The sequence below is a fragment of the Schistocerca americana genome, chromosome 6 (assembly GCF_021461395.2).
Source record: "Schistocerca americana isolate TAMUIC-IGC-003095 chromosome 6, iqSchAmer2.1, whole genome shotgun sequence".
NCBI lineage: Eukaryota > Metazoa > Arthropoda > Insecta > Orthoptera > Acrididae > Schistocerca > Schistocerca americana.
The window spans coordinates 527,532,557-527,547,393 of NC_060124.1; the positions used below are offsets into that span (position 1 = coordinate 527,532,557).

General features: G+C 43.2%; 1 protein-coding gene across 1 annotated transcript in view; it reads right to left on the reverse strand.

Moving 5' to 3' along the window:
* Window positions 1-2,793: 2,793 nt before the first annotated feature.
* Window positions 2,794-14,837, reverse strand: part of LOC124619602 — a 1,257,865-nt gene continuing 1,245,821 nt past the window's right edge. Inside the window, exon 6 of the mRNA XM_047146104.1 lies at window positions 2,794-4,954. Coding sequence (XP_047002060.1) covers window positions 4,819-4,954 — 136 coding nt within the window. The 3' untranslated portion in view covers window positions 2,794-4,818. The remainder of the gene's footprint in view (window positions 4,955-14,837) is intronic.

Genomic DNA, 14,837 nt, shown 5'->3' on the forward strand with positions numbered 1-14,837 from the left:
TTCCTGTTACAAACAAAAAAAAAAAAAAAAAAAAAAAAAAGAGAGAGAGAGGGCGACCTTTGCGTTCATTTTATGGTTTCCAAATTGTTTTTGCTGTCTCGATACTTTTCTTATCCCTAGGACAGCACAATTGCACGAATAAAGATTGTTTGTTTCCCTGCGTTCCTGTTAAAAAAAAAAAAAAAAAAAAAAAAAAAAAGCAAAGGTCCCGAGTCTCGGTCGGGCAAAAAAAAAAAAAATAAATAAATAAATAAATAAAAAAAATAAAAAAAAGTTGGTAGAGCACTTGCCCGCGAAAGGCAAAGGTCCCGAGTTCGAGTCTCGGTCGTAAAAAAAAAAAAAAAAAAAAAAAAAAAAAAAAATGTTTAGGGCTCGGACTCTTACGCCAGAGATCTCGGGTTCTATTCCTCTTCTGGCACTTTTTTTTCTTCTGTTTCATTTTCTTTTGTTGGTCCACCAATTATTCAAAAAAAAAAAAAAAAAAAAAAAAAAAAAAAAAAAAAAAAAAAAACAGTACGACGACGTTTGCAGCAGCACGGACTATCAGCTCGGAGACCGTGGCTGCGGTTACCCTTGACGCTGCATCACGGAATCACGGACAGGAGCGCCCGCGATGGTGTACTCAACGACGAACCTGGGTGCACGAATGGCAAAACGTCATTTTTTTCGGATGAATCCAGATTCTGTTTACAGCATCATGATGGTCGCATCCGTGTTTGGCGACATCGAGGTGAACGCACATTGGATGCGTGTATTCGTCATAGCCATACTGGCGTATCACCCGGCATGATGGTATGGGGTGCCATTGGTTACACGTCTCGGTCACCTCTTGTTCGCATTGACGGCACTTTGAACAGTGGACGTTACATTCCAGATGTGTTACGACCCATGGCACTACCCTTCATTCGATCCCTGCGAAACCCTACATTTCAGCAGGATAATGCACGACCGCATGTTGCAGATCCTGTACGGGCCTTTCTGGATACAGTAAATGTTCGACTGCTGTCCTGGCCAGCACATTCTCCAAATCTCTCACCAACTGAAAACGTCTGGTCAATGGTGGCCGAGTAACTGGCTCGTCACAATACGCCAGTCACTACTCTTGATAAACTGTGGTATCGTGTTCAAGCTGCATGGGCAGCTGTACCTGTACACGCCATCCAAGCTCTGTTTGACTAAATGCCTTTGACTCAATGGCTAGGCGTATCAAGGCCGTTATTACGGTCAGAGGTGGTGGCTTCTGGGTACTGATTTCTGAGGTTCTATGCACCCGAATTGCGTGAAAATGTAATCACATGCCAGTTCTAGTGTAATATATTTGTCCAATGAATACCCGTTAATCATCTGCATTTCTTCTTGGTGCAGCAATTTTAATGACCAGTAGTGTATGTTTTAGCTGAATGATGGCTTGAAAATTGTTTTCTCTTAATCGGAGTTTTGGTAAACAAAGTTGTAATGTGTTTTGAAGAAAACTCACATAATCCATAATACTAAAGAAGGTAGTGCTCGGAGACGAAGAAATGAATTGAAATTTGTATCGTGGCCAGGACTCGAACCCAGGCTCCTTGTAGACTGGACTGAAATGCTGATCATTACACCACCGCAGCACTATGGTCTATATTTCTGCACGAAATATGCAAGTCCAGGCAGAAATGCTGACCATTACACGACTGCAGCACTACACCATGATTGCTGCATAAACTACCCAACTAAAATGCCCTCCCCAACACAAACTTCAATTCATATCTTCAGCTTATTTTCCACCTAAATTGTCACTATTTCCAGGGCTCTCCGGCATTGGAATAGCACTCCAGCGTTAGAAAGTAATGGGGAAGTCCTGTACCACAGGTGATCGTATGGATCGTATAATGAGAGAAGGAAAGTTGCTACTCACCACATAGCGGAGATGCTGTTTCGTGATAGGCACAACAAAAAGATTCACACAATTATGGTTTTCGGTCATTAAGGCCTTTGTCAGCAGTAGACACAGACACACACACACACACACACACACACACACACACACACACACACACACACTCATACACTCACACACTCACTCAAACGCAACTTGCACACACGTCTGCAGTCTCAGTGAGCTGTTGTGCCTATCGCGACCATCATCTCCGCTGTATGGTGAGTAGCAACTTTCCTTCTCTAGTATTGTTACATTCCATCCTGGATATTAAATTTTCCCCGAGACGTTTAAGTCTCATCTTCATCTACGATGAAGATGCGTCAGCGTTTCGAGTCCCGGTAATGGCACAAATTTTAATTCATTTCTTCACCTTCCGGCATTATCGTAGATAAAGATGAGACTTAAATGTCGCGGGAAAAACTTAATTTTAAGATCTATACGATCGCCTGTGATAAAGGACTTCCCCATTCCGTCCAACGCTGGGGTGCTATTCCAATGCCGGAGAATCTCGGCAATAGTGACGATTTAGGGGGAAAATAAGCTAAAGATATAAATTGAAGTTTGTGGTGGGGAGGGCATTTTAGTTGAGTAGTTTATGCAGCAATCATGGTGTAGTGCTGCAGTCGTGTAATGGTCAGCATTTCTGCCTTAAACCAAGAAGACCACGATTCGAGTCCTGGCTGGAGCATAAATTTTAATTAATTTCTTCAGCTTCCAGCATTATCGTAAATAAAAGTGAGACTTCAGTATCTCAGGGAAAATTTAATTACAACGAATGTGTTTTAAAGTATTGCCAAAAAGAGTACACACACTAAAAGGCTGTTGTAAGCTGCAACATGAGGAAGTTATCGAGCTAGAGTAAGAGAGATAAAACATGTTTTACATAATGCTGTAATATATTTTGTGTTTTACAGTTCACTGATTACAACAAACAGTACAAATTTAAAATAATGTAATTGCTTAAACTGAAACTTCTTACAGACGATAAAAATGTTTTGGTATTTTTTAAATGTCCATTTATTTTGATTTCATATCTCGTTCGGATTTTATCTACATATAAACCAAGCCTATAAATATGTAGAAAAACTCGTAAATTTTTGTTTTTACAAATATAAAAAGAAGTATGAGATCCAAGATGATAATAGATCTCTTTCCTGCAGCAGTCTACATGGTATTAATCTCCATACATGTTTCGTAGCAATACCAGGCCTAACTGGTTCTACCCCTCACCTTAAAGGTGAGTAGCATTAAAAATAAATCTGCACGAGCTGAGAGTTTGAAGAATCTTATGCAACTGGATCTATGCAAATATTTTTGAGGTAGTTTTCCATTACTGGCACTGGCCACTTTTGTTCTGTATTATGTTTGTATTACTGTGTTATTCTTTACATTTTCGTTACGAAATTTTCTCTTTCTCTGTAAATAGTGATACGTTAATAATTGTAAGCTTAATTGTTAAGTATCATTGATTTTTTTGTTATAACTTACGATGTGTTGAATTGACTTGTTAATCTGTCCTCTATAAATGCATAGTGATATACAAAACTGTGCTTTGTACAAGGGTTAATTACATACATGGTAATATAAAGTGTTAATACATCTATGATTATTGCAATAATGGCACCATATTTTCACACAGCAGCAATTTTTTTTTTCCTCGGTCGGTTTTTGGTAGTGATATAATTTAGGTAAGCTCTTTGCAAGTGCCGAATAACGTATGGTTTACAGCACCTTTGTGAAACTGTGTTAGACTAGCGGTTACGGTAAGCTGCTTTAGTATTTCAACAAACGAAAAAGTATGCTTTCCTAAAAGCTACAAATCTAGAGAACTGAGGTATTTAAATAAATGGCTGTATCACCTACAACTTGAAGCCTAAAAACCATATAAAAGACTAGTAAGTATTACAGAGAAGCCGTGTGGGTTGCTATTTCACACAGCTTCCTTCTTCCACTACACACACATTCACAAGCACACTTACACACGCAGAAACTAAGAATTAAGTACTATATCACAATGTGTCTTGTTCATGGAACAGCGTTACGTTCCTCCTAAAAAGAAATGCACTTTCGGAAAAGTTTCGCTCACATAAGCACTTTACGTTGAGCTTTTCCACTCGCACAATTTGCATTCTACGTTCTAAGTCACACACTAAGACAGTGCTAGAGTACTAAGCGTTTCGCGAATGTAACAAATGACTATAACTGAGCTCCAGGAAATTGTGAGCTGGAGTCTTTGAACTATTAGTCAAAGCACTTCTCTGATGGGCTATATATAACCGAGAATAATTACGCAAAACATAGAATATTTTTAGCTCGTTGGTCTCTGGTACAGCAAGTAGAAATGGACGTTGGATTATGAAGCCATCTGTTTAAAAAAGAGTGATATTGGATTGTCATTGGTGGGAAATAATTGTAATTCTTTGTTAAGGAAGAGACTGAATTACTTCCGGAAGGTATTTTGATGTTCCTTGTGTGCTGTTGTTACTAAAACAGCGCTCGATAATACAGACTCTGAGACAGATACTATTCTAGGAGAAACAGTACGTCGTCATTTGAGCACCTCATTTCTACTGGCTATTTAAGAAATTTGTAGATCAGTAAAATACATGTCGATGGTCTCTGTAAACTGTTTAAAAATTTTATGCTCGTCTCTGACTTGGAAATGGGCGTTTGCTCTGTGACGTTGCCCACTTATTACACCGCGTATCTCGGTGGTAGGTGCCGTCATCTTGCAGTAGACAGGCGGGAAGGTGAGGCAGATGCGCAGCTAGGTAGCTTCTCGTGTCCATGAGAGCACCGGGCAGAGCCGCACGCGCACGGCGGCGTCTCCGGCTCGGGCAGTGGTTGGTCCCACGGCGGCGGACCTCTTCGGCGGAGGCGTCAGCCGGCGACGGCGGCCCCTAGTGGTTGTACAGCCGGTGGTGCATCGCGTTCCAGGCGCTGAGGCGCTCCCTCTTGCGCGGACACCGCCCCGCCTTGCGCAGGTACTGGCCGTACTCACAGCCGGGCAGCGCGCACTCCCCGCTCTGGATACAACTGCAAGCACAAATTAGATTAGATTAATACTTGTTCCATAGATCATGAATACGACACTTCGTAATGATGTGGAACGTGTCAGGTTAATAAAAGATGTCTGTACAAGATATTACATTACGCAAAATATTGCATGACACTAATGTTTAAATCCCCCCCCCCCCTTAATTTATATCTAAAAATTCAGTCAATGAGTAGAAGGAGTTGTCATCTAGAAATTCTTTTAATTTGTTTTTAAATGTTAGTTGGCTATCTGTCAGGCTTTTGATGCTGTTTGGTAGGTGACCAAAGACTTTTGTGGCAGCATAATTTACCCCTTTCAGTGCCAAAGTCAGATTTAACCCTGCACAGTGAAGATCATCCTTTCTCCTGGTGTTATAGCTATGCACACTGCTATTACTTTTGAACTGGGTTGGATTATTAACAACAAATTTCATAAGTGAACATATATATACTGTGAGGTTACTGTGAGGATCCCTAGATTCTTAAATAGATGTCTGCAGGATGACCGTGGGTGGGCTCCAGCAATTATTCTGATTACACGTTTTTGAGCAATGAATACTTTTCTACTCAACGATGAATTACCCCAGAATATGATGCCATACGAAAGCAGTGAATGAAAGTAGGCATAGTAAGCTAATTTACTGAGATTCTTATCACCAAAATTTGCAATAACCCTAATAGCACACGTAGGTGAACTCAGACGTTTCAGCAGACCATCAGTGTGTTGCTTCCAGTTTAAACTCTCATGAATGGACACACCTAAAAATTTTGAAAATTCTACCTTAGCTACAGACTTCTGTTCAAAGTCTATATCTATTACTGGAGTTGTGCCATTTACTGTACGGAACTGTATATACTGTGTTTTATCAAAATTTAAAGATATTCCGCTTGCTGAGAACCACTTAACAATTTTGTGAAAAATATCATTTACAATTACATCACTCACTTCTTGGTTTTTGGATGTTATTACTATACTTGTATCATCAGCAAAAAGAACTAACTTTGCATCTTCATCAATGTGGAATGGTAAGTCATCAATGTATATCAAGAACAGTAAAGGACCGCAACAGCCAGTCAACACACACCAAGTCATTCGAGTCTGTACATCGTACAGTGATGGACACATTTTGCCCACACACACACACACACACACACATACACACACACACACACACACACACATACACACACAATAAGCACGAAAGACAACTACCAACGTGACTATAAGACACCTCTCCAACTGGAATCAAAATCCATGCAACCAATGTTACCGCTCAATCAATTACACAAGAATCTCGCTTGTCTGGGCACGGTGGGACTTGATGCACACACATCAGAAAAACTTTTGTGTCACCCCAGTTCCCAGATCTCCTAAAGATAGACGTTGACTGTGGATATTGCCACACATACAGTCCCTTTGACTGTTCAAAGACGTCACTATACCCACTCAAAGAAGTAAACAACCACGCATTAGCAGTGCCTATTAGACGGAGGGTATCCGACAGCCTCGTGTTGACCGAGCGAGGTGGCGCAGTGGTTAGACGCTGGACTCGCATTCGGGAGGACGACGGTTCAATCCCGCGTCCGGCCATCCTGATTTAGGTTTTCCGTGATTTCCCTAAATCGCTCCAGGCAAATTCCGGGATAGTACCTTTCAAAGGGCACGGCCGACTTCCTTCCCCGTCCTTCCCTAATCCGATGAGACCGATGACGTCGCTGTCTCGTTTCCTTCCCCAAACAACCCAACACAACCCAGCCTCGTGTTGTCTGTAGTTAAACCATGCCTAGACGGTCAATACAGGGGTTCGATCGAGTCCGCATTGTTACTTTGTGCCAGGAAGGGCTCTCAACAAACGAAGTATCCAGACGTCTCGGAGTGATAAATTGTTCAAATGGCTCTGAGCACTATGGGGCCTAACATCTGTCATCAGTCCCCTAGAACTTAGAACTACTTAAACCTAACTGACTTAAGGACATCACACACATCCATGCCCGAGGCAGGATTCAAACCTGCGACAGTAGCAGCAGCGCGATTACGGACTGATGCGCCAGGAACCCCTCGGCCACATCGGCTTGCTGTCTCGGAGTGAACAAAAGCGATGTTGTCGGATATGAAAGAGAGACAGAGAGACAGGAACTGTCGATGACATGCCTCGCTCAGGCCTCCCAAGTGCTACTACTGTAGTGGATGACCACTACCTACGGATTATGGTTCGGAGGAAACCTGACAGCAAAGCCACCATGTTGAATAATGATTTTCGTGCAGCCACAGGACATCGTGTTACGACACAAACTGTGCGCAATTGGTTGCACGGTGCGCAACTTCACTCCCGACGTCCATGGCGAGGTCCATCCTTGCAACCAGAACAAGTAGCGCGGTACAGATGGGCCCAACAACATGCCGAACGGACCGCTCGGGATGGGCATCATGTTCTCTTCAGCGATGAGTGTCGCAATCGCCGGAGACGTGTTTGGAGGCACCCTGGTCTGGCTGAACGCCTTACACACACTGTCCTGCGTGTGCAGCAAGGTGCAGGTTCACTGCTGTTTTGGGGTGGCATTATGTGGGGCTGACTTACGCCGCTGGTGGTCACGGAAGGCGCCGTAACGGCTGTACGATACGTGAATGCCATCCTCCGACTAATAGTACAACCATATTGGCGAGGCATTCGTCTTCATGGACGATAATTCGTGCCCCCATCGTGCACATCTTGTGAATGACTTCCTTCAGGATAACGCCATCGCTCGACCAGAGTAGCCAGCATGTTCTCCAGACATGAACCCTATCGCACATGCCTCGGATAGATTGAAAAGGGCTGTTTATGGACGATGTGACCCACGAACCACTCTGAGGGATCTACGCAGAATCGTCGATGAGGAGAGGGACAATCTGGACCAACAGTGCCTCGATGAACTTGTGGATAGTATGCCACGACGAATACGGGCATGCATCATTGCAAGAGGACGTGCTACTGGGTATTAGAGGTACCGGTGTGCACGAAATCTTGTCCACCACCTCTGAGGGCGTCGCTGTATGGTGGTACAACATGCAATGTGTGGTTTTCATGAGCAATAAAAAGGGCGGATATAATGTTTATGTTGATCTCTAGTTCAATTTTCTGTACAGGTTCCGGAACTCTCGGAACCGAGGTGATGCAAAACTTTTTTTGATGTGTGTAATTTGTATTACCAAAAATATGTATAATCCGGAAATATTCTACCAGATGCAGCCACTGCATTCCCCTGTAAGGCAGGAACATTTTGTCACCATATATTTAATATTCTATATATTCTTTTCGATTTATACTTAAATCACATCATTGTTTTTATGAAACAGATCTGAAGAGTATATACTTTAGGGATATGATTTCTGTTCTTTGGGACATGTCCGAAAGAACAGACACCATATCCATATAAGTATATAGTTCTGGCAATATCGGCCATGACCTTCCTCTTCTGTGCCGATGCACACATATTACCCGAACTCTTACGGGACTTGGTTCAAATGGCTCTGAGCATTATGGGACCTAACTTCTGAGGTTATCAGTCCCCTAGAACGTAGAACTACTTAAACCTAACCAACCTAAGGACATCACACACATCCATGCCCGAAGCAGGATCCGAACCTGCGACCGTAGTGGTCGCGCGGTTCCAGACTGAAGCGCTTACAACCGCTCTGCCACAGCGGCCGGCTACGGGACTTGGTAAGAATGTCTTCTTCGAGTAATGAGGGTGTTGCGTAGGGACTCCGCGAGTGTAGTGTGTGGACATATAAGTTGAGAATGTGGGTCTCGCGGGGGGCGTGCGCGACATAGTCCCTGCAGTCGCACTATCCTCTGTGCTCTCGGTGGCTCAGCTGGATAGAGCGACTGCCATGTAAGCAGGAGATCCCGGGTTCGGGCCGTTCGGGGCACACATTCTCACCACGCCCGTCAGCAGCTAAAGGTATTAATATATAATTGTAATTTAGATCTGATGAGGGTCATTATAGACCGAAACCCGTAGTCTGATGATATAAAAATTTGTGACCAAGACGTGAAGTAAAGGAAATTTACTTTATTTTCTTATCACTGTTCAATTCGCGACCATGTCGCAGCTTGTGAAGCAGATCGTTGTTTATGATGCACAATCCTATTATCAATCATTTTACTAGCTTATAACGGGTAGTATCACGTTTCAACAATTTATGCAGAACTGCATGTCTGAAGTTAATTAGAACTCAGTACTAACAGAATGCTATCGTGAGTGAAAGTAAAGAATTACATGATCTGCTGAATAGAACGAACAGTCTAATATGTACAGAATATGGATTCAGAGTAAATTGAAGAAAGATGAAAGTAATGAGAATTAGCAGAAATGAAAACAGCGAGAAACTTAACATCAGGATTGATGGTCACGAAGTAAATGAAATTAAGGAATTCTGTTATCTAGCAGCAAATTGACAAACGACGGATGGAGTAAGGAGGACATCAAAAGCAAACTAGCACTGAAAAACAGGGCCAAGAGAAGTCTGCTTGTATCAAACATAGGCCTTAATTTCAGAATGATAATTTCTGAGAATGTGAGGTTGGTGTGCAACATTCTATGGTAGTGAAATATGGACTGGTGAAAACTGGAACTGAAGAGAATCGGAGCATCTGAGATGTGGTGTTACAGATGAATGATGCAAATTAGGTGGACTGATTAGGTAAGGAATAAGGAGGTCTTGCGCAGAATCGGAGAAGAAAGGAATATCCGGTAAACATTGACAAGGCGAAGGGACAGGAAGATAGGACATCTGTTAAGACATCAGGGAATGACTTTCGTAGTACTAGAGGGAGTTGTAGAAGGCAAAAACTGTAGAGGAAGACAGAGACTGGAATACATGTTGCAAATAATTGAGGACGTAGGTTTTAAGTGCTACTCTGATATGAAGAGGTTGGCACAGGAGAGGAATTCGTGGAGGGTTGCATCATTTAAGTGAGAAGTATGATGGTTGAAAAAACCGGTGATGTGGGCTATGCATTCCTCAGAATCTGCTATCAGTTAAAAAGGGGAAGAGACTTGTCATGTTCTGCAGGAGTGGACATTTACTGCCCTGAGAGAGAGGAGAGCGAGAAGGCGGGTTTACAATGCTGGAGGCCACAGAACCCGTATAGTATGAACAGTGCAAGTGGGAGGTTGCATTCTTGCACTCAGGTGGAACAGGAAAGATTTCAGAATAGTGTACCTGCAGAAAGGGCGTCAGGAGTGGGACAAGGCGAAAAGACATCCATTTAGTGGGAAGGACTGTGTGGGGTCGCAAACGATGGTCGCAAACTGACCTCCGAGGAATATTTTCATGGGAAGCACCAGCCCATGCCTCCCGCTACAAAGCAGATACACGTATTTGATTGGTGGAGTGCTAAGAATGTACAAGGGGAAATCGAAACCTCCAGGAAATCCTAGTATGGGCTTCAAGTGATTGACTTTTACATTCATGACCCACGTAGTTAGAGGTAATGTTTTTGGGATTCGTCATCCGAGTGCTAATGTAGACACCGCATGTCCAGGATGGAGTGAGGTAGGGCGTGGTGAGGCACTTCCCTCTGGGGATCGACCCAGAGACTTCCCTGGTGGGAGCCACAGGGGAGAATGTGACGGTTAGATTTCGAGAAGTGTTGCCAGCGACACATACTGATGCGTTTCTTTAAGGGAGAATACTTGAATCGAATTTCTTTTCCTGGATAGTGAGCAGTCAGAAACGTTGATTCGTGTTCTGTCTAGTAATGGTGTAATTTCAACCCTAGCAGTTGGTGGACGGCAAGACTGCATCCACTATGTAGGCAGAGTACTGCAGGCAGGCCACGTGCATAATCTACACAGTGGCCAACGCTCCAACAAGCAGAACTTCGGTGCGGTACAACTGCTGTCCATACTTCACTAGGCGATATTCGCACTCCGGTTTGGCAGAGGGACACACTCACAATACGTGTGTTGACTTTCGTCTGCTTGTCCACTGAGTTTTTTCTGAAAGTGAGGATCGGGCTGTAGTGCTTCTGTTGTTCACCGCTGATCACACTGAGCCAACTTCGTGTTGTTGTTGTGGTCTTCAGTCCTGAGACTGGTTTGATGCAGCTCTCCATGCTACTCTATCCTGTGCAAGCTGCTTCATCTCCCAGTACCTACTGCAACCTACATCCTTCTGAATCTGCTTAGTGTATTCATCTCTTGGTCTCCCTCTACGATTTTTACCCTCCAATACTAAATTGGTGATCCCTTGATGCCTCAGAACATGTCCTACCAACCGATCCCTTCTTCTGGTCAAGTTGTGCCACAAACTTCTCTTCTCCCCAATCCTATTCAATACTTCCTCATTAGTTATGTGATCTACCCATCTAATCTTCAGCATTCTTCTGTAGCACCAACTTCGTGTCCGTGTAATAACGGGCGGAGAGGAGGGGGCGAGGTCTAAGGAAAGTCAAACATACAGAATGTCTCACCAGTTTCGAATCCAACATTGTGTACTTCATATTTATACAATTTTGAGCACTCTACATGCTTTTTTGGGAATAGATTATTTGTGGTATCAAGTTATCAATCATATCTAGTAGCATCCCGATAGAAATGGTTGGTTTCATGTAGTAAACTGTGGTGAAACTACAAGATAATACTGCGTTTTGTGGAAATCCCTAGGAGTAGGTTGTAATTTAAATAATCTCTAGGGATGAGAATTCAGTCGTGGAGAAACATTAGGAAATCACACATACACACACTGTATTTTACACACACCAAGGGGGTTTGTCAAAACAGCTATTTTCTTCCACTTCGAAGCAATTTCACTTACGCTCACTCAAAACGGTACAGATTCTTATCTCCTTAAGAAACAGATCCGCACTGATCTAGTAACAGTAGTCTACTCCACGCTACCTGCGGTTTCAACATAACAGTTATACATATACCATACAGCAGCAGCTGTATACCACATATTATCGCTTTAAAAGAAAAAAAAGGAAAATAAAACATGAAGCCGGATAACCCGGAAATCTGGATTAATGAGGGCCGGATAAACGAGATTCTTGTGTATTACAATAAGAATAACCCAAACTTCCTTCTATGTAGCAGTCTACAATACCAAAAATAACTATTAAAATATCCACAAGTAACACAATAAAATACCTTGTTCTGTCAATCAAAAATCTGCACCCAGTGCCTACCTACTAACCATTCAAAATAAAGCCCACAGAACACTGAAATAACTAAACTGCCGAACATCCAGATCAAACCTCCATCGTTCAAAACTACAAGCCCTTCAGTCACCCCATTCCTAGTAACGGAAGTGTTACAGTGAACGGCAAAGAATTTCAGATCTACCACACCTCATTAATCACAATCAATGCCCTTGGTAGCGAATGGTACGTCTTCAGTCCTTATGTAACTCTTTTACTGTAGGAGAAGCAACATTAACTTTCCCCCATTTAGCGGTCTACATGCACAATACACAATACACAGAACCTGTAATGTACTCAGTCAAAAACCAACAATCCAAAACAAGCGCACATCAGAGTAAAACTAATAAATGGCCGAACATCAGCAGTCTCTAACGACCATGCATACAGGACAGTCAAATTAACCTTCGAAAATGTATCTCATTCACATTCACCACTCGCTGTTATTAAGTGCTTGAATGGTAATCCCCATCATTGTCCACACGTATATTCCATTATTCCTCCTGTAGCCATTTGTTCACCCTCATTTGTCTTTTTTTCAGCGATGGAAATTTCGTCGCTGCATTAAAATGGCGTAGCTATTGCTGGTTGCTAAAGACAGAGACATCCTGTTGCAGCTCATGAAATCGCCACACCTCCTCAGTTACCTAGTACACCTTTAATTCTTCTACGTTCTACGTCACGGTGAACTCCAACATCCCAAAAATAATCTCATCATTCTGTGATACACTAGTGTGCATTCCATCATAGCATGCTGCTCTTAGGGTGTGCCGCGGCCAAAAGGGCTCTGCTTGACGCGGCTATCATTACTTGGGTTGCGATGCCCCAAATCTGTCACCGAGTGGACGCATTCTCATGTACTGCGATAACATTTGCTCTCTTCTAAGCACTACTGAAAGATGTGTTGAGAAGGACGAGTAGTACGTCTCAGGATGACACCTACGAGTTTATTACCTTTAAGAGGGCTACACTCACTCTCTACATGAGTCCTACACAAACTCTACATTCGGCACTGGGACGATTCGTTTATTTTACCTTTTACATTTTTCTTTGGAGGTGACATAGTTCTACAAATCATGGCTTCCTGAGGTGTTAGCCCTTTGTATATCTTCATGTGATGCTCTCCTCTTCAACTAGTTCAATAATTTAACCATTTTTAAAGCATTCCGCTTTATCTATTTACTCAGTTTCAGGTCCTAAGCGAGTTTCTCCATTCTTAGATATCTTTCTGTTTCATCCATTGTCTTTGTCTTTAGCAACCAGCAATAGCTACGCCATTTTAATGCAGCGACGGAATTTCCATCGCTGAAAAAAAGACAAATGAGGGTGAACAAATGGCTACAGAAGGAATAATGGCTAAATAATTAGTTCTTCCTTCAGGTGAACGATGATTCTCTCCTCGCAGATACACATTCAACAACTCACGACTAATAGCTAACCAGTCACAAATACATTCTTTTTCTTTTTGATTTCTTTGTCATTGTGGCCTTTCACCGGACATGAGGTGAACTAATCCTGAAACGGCTGCGATGTACAGTGAACACTCATCAGAAAATAATGACCGTCGCTGTACCTCGCAATACATCAGAGGACGGACATCTACATGGACCAGTCACATTAATATAACCACCGCCTATGTTCGATGTCAGCGTGCTAATAACCACTCACGGACTGAAGTTGGCACCACCCCCAGTGAAGCTTATATAAAGAGTGTCGGGAGGACATGGAAAACGGAGCAGTCGATGTCGTAATGCGGACATGGAGCGATTTATCTGACGTTCGAAAGGGCACGATCATGGGCTTTCGTGTCAAGGATGGAAGCGCTTCTGAAATAGTTAAGGTATTAATCTCTTCGCATGTCTCGTGGTTAAAGTATAACGTGCAAGTAAAATGGCGCTCAACAAAACAGTCGCCGAGGCAAACGTGATGCACCAGGGGCCATAGATGTCAGTGGTGAGCAAAGGCTGTGGAGATGTGTACGAGCGACGAGACGTGCAACTGTTGAGCAGCTGACCGCCCAGATAAACTAAGCAGCTACCAACAAGATCTCCTCAACGCCTGCTCAGCGAATGTTGCTGCGTATGGGCTTCCGGAGCAGGTGCCTGGTTCTTGCACCAATGCTGACTGCTATTCATGGGAGATGAAGGCTGGTATTTGCACGCCATCAGCGCAACTGGACATCCATTGAGTGGCGACAGGAGGCCATTTCAGATGAATGACGTTCTATGGTCCTCTGGACCCGTAGCCATTGGCGTGTACGGTGTGCAACATCTGAAAGCAGACACCCTGGAACAATCGTCGGATTGTTTTCGTGGCATTACCTGGCCCATGTCATCATTCTGAAAGGCATAATGGATAATCACAAGTGTGCATTTATCCTTGGGGACCAAGTCCACCCCTACAATAATTTTATTTTTTCTCGGCACAATGGCATCCACAGAAAGGACGATACAATGTGTCACTCAGCTCGTAGTGTACGTGAGTCATCTGAAGAGCACATGGATGACCACACTAGTACGGTCAGATGGGAGGTAGGGTCGTCAGTCCACTTTTGATATCAAATTGATATGCAAATTTATTAAATTTATCAATTAATTACCCGTGTCCCCGCCCACCCTCGCCCCCACCCACCCGTGTCGCCGACCACGCTACCCTGCCCACCTGGATGACGTCACGTGTTTTTATCAGCCTGCACG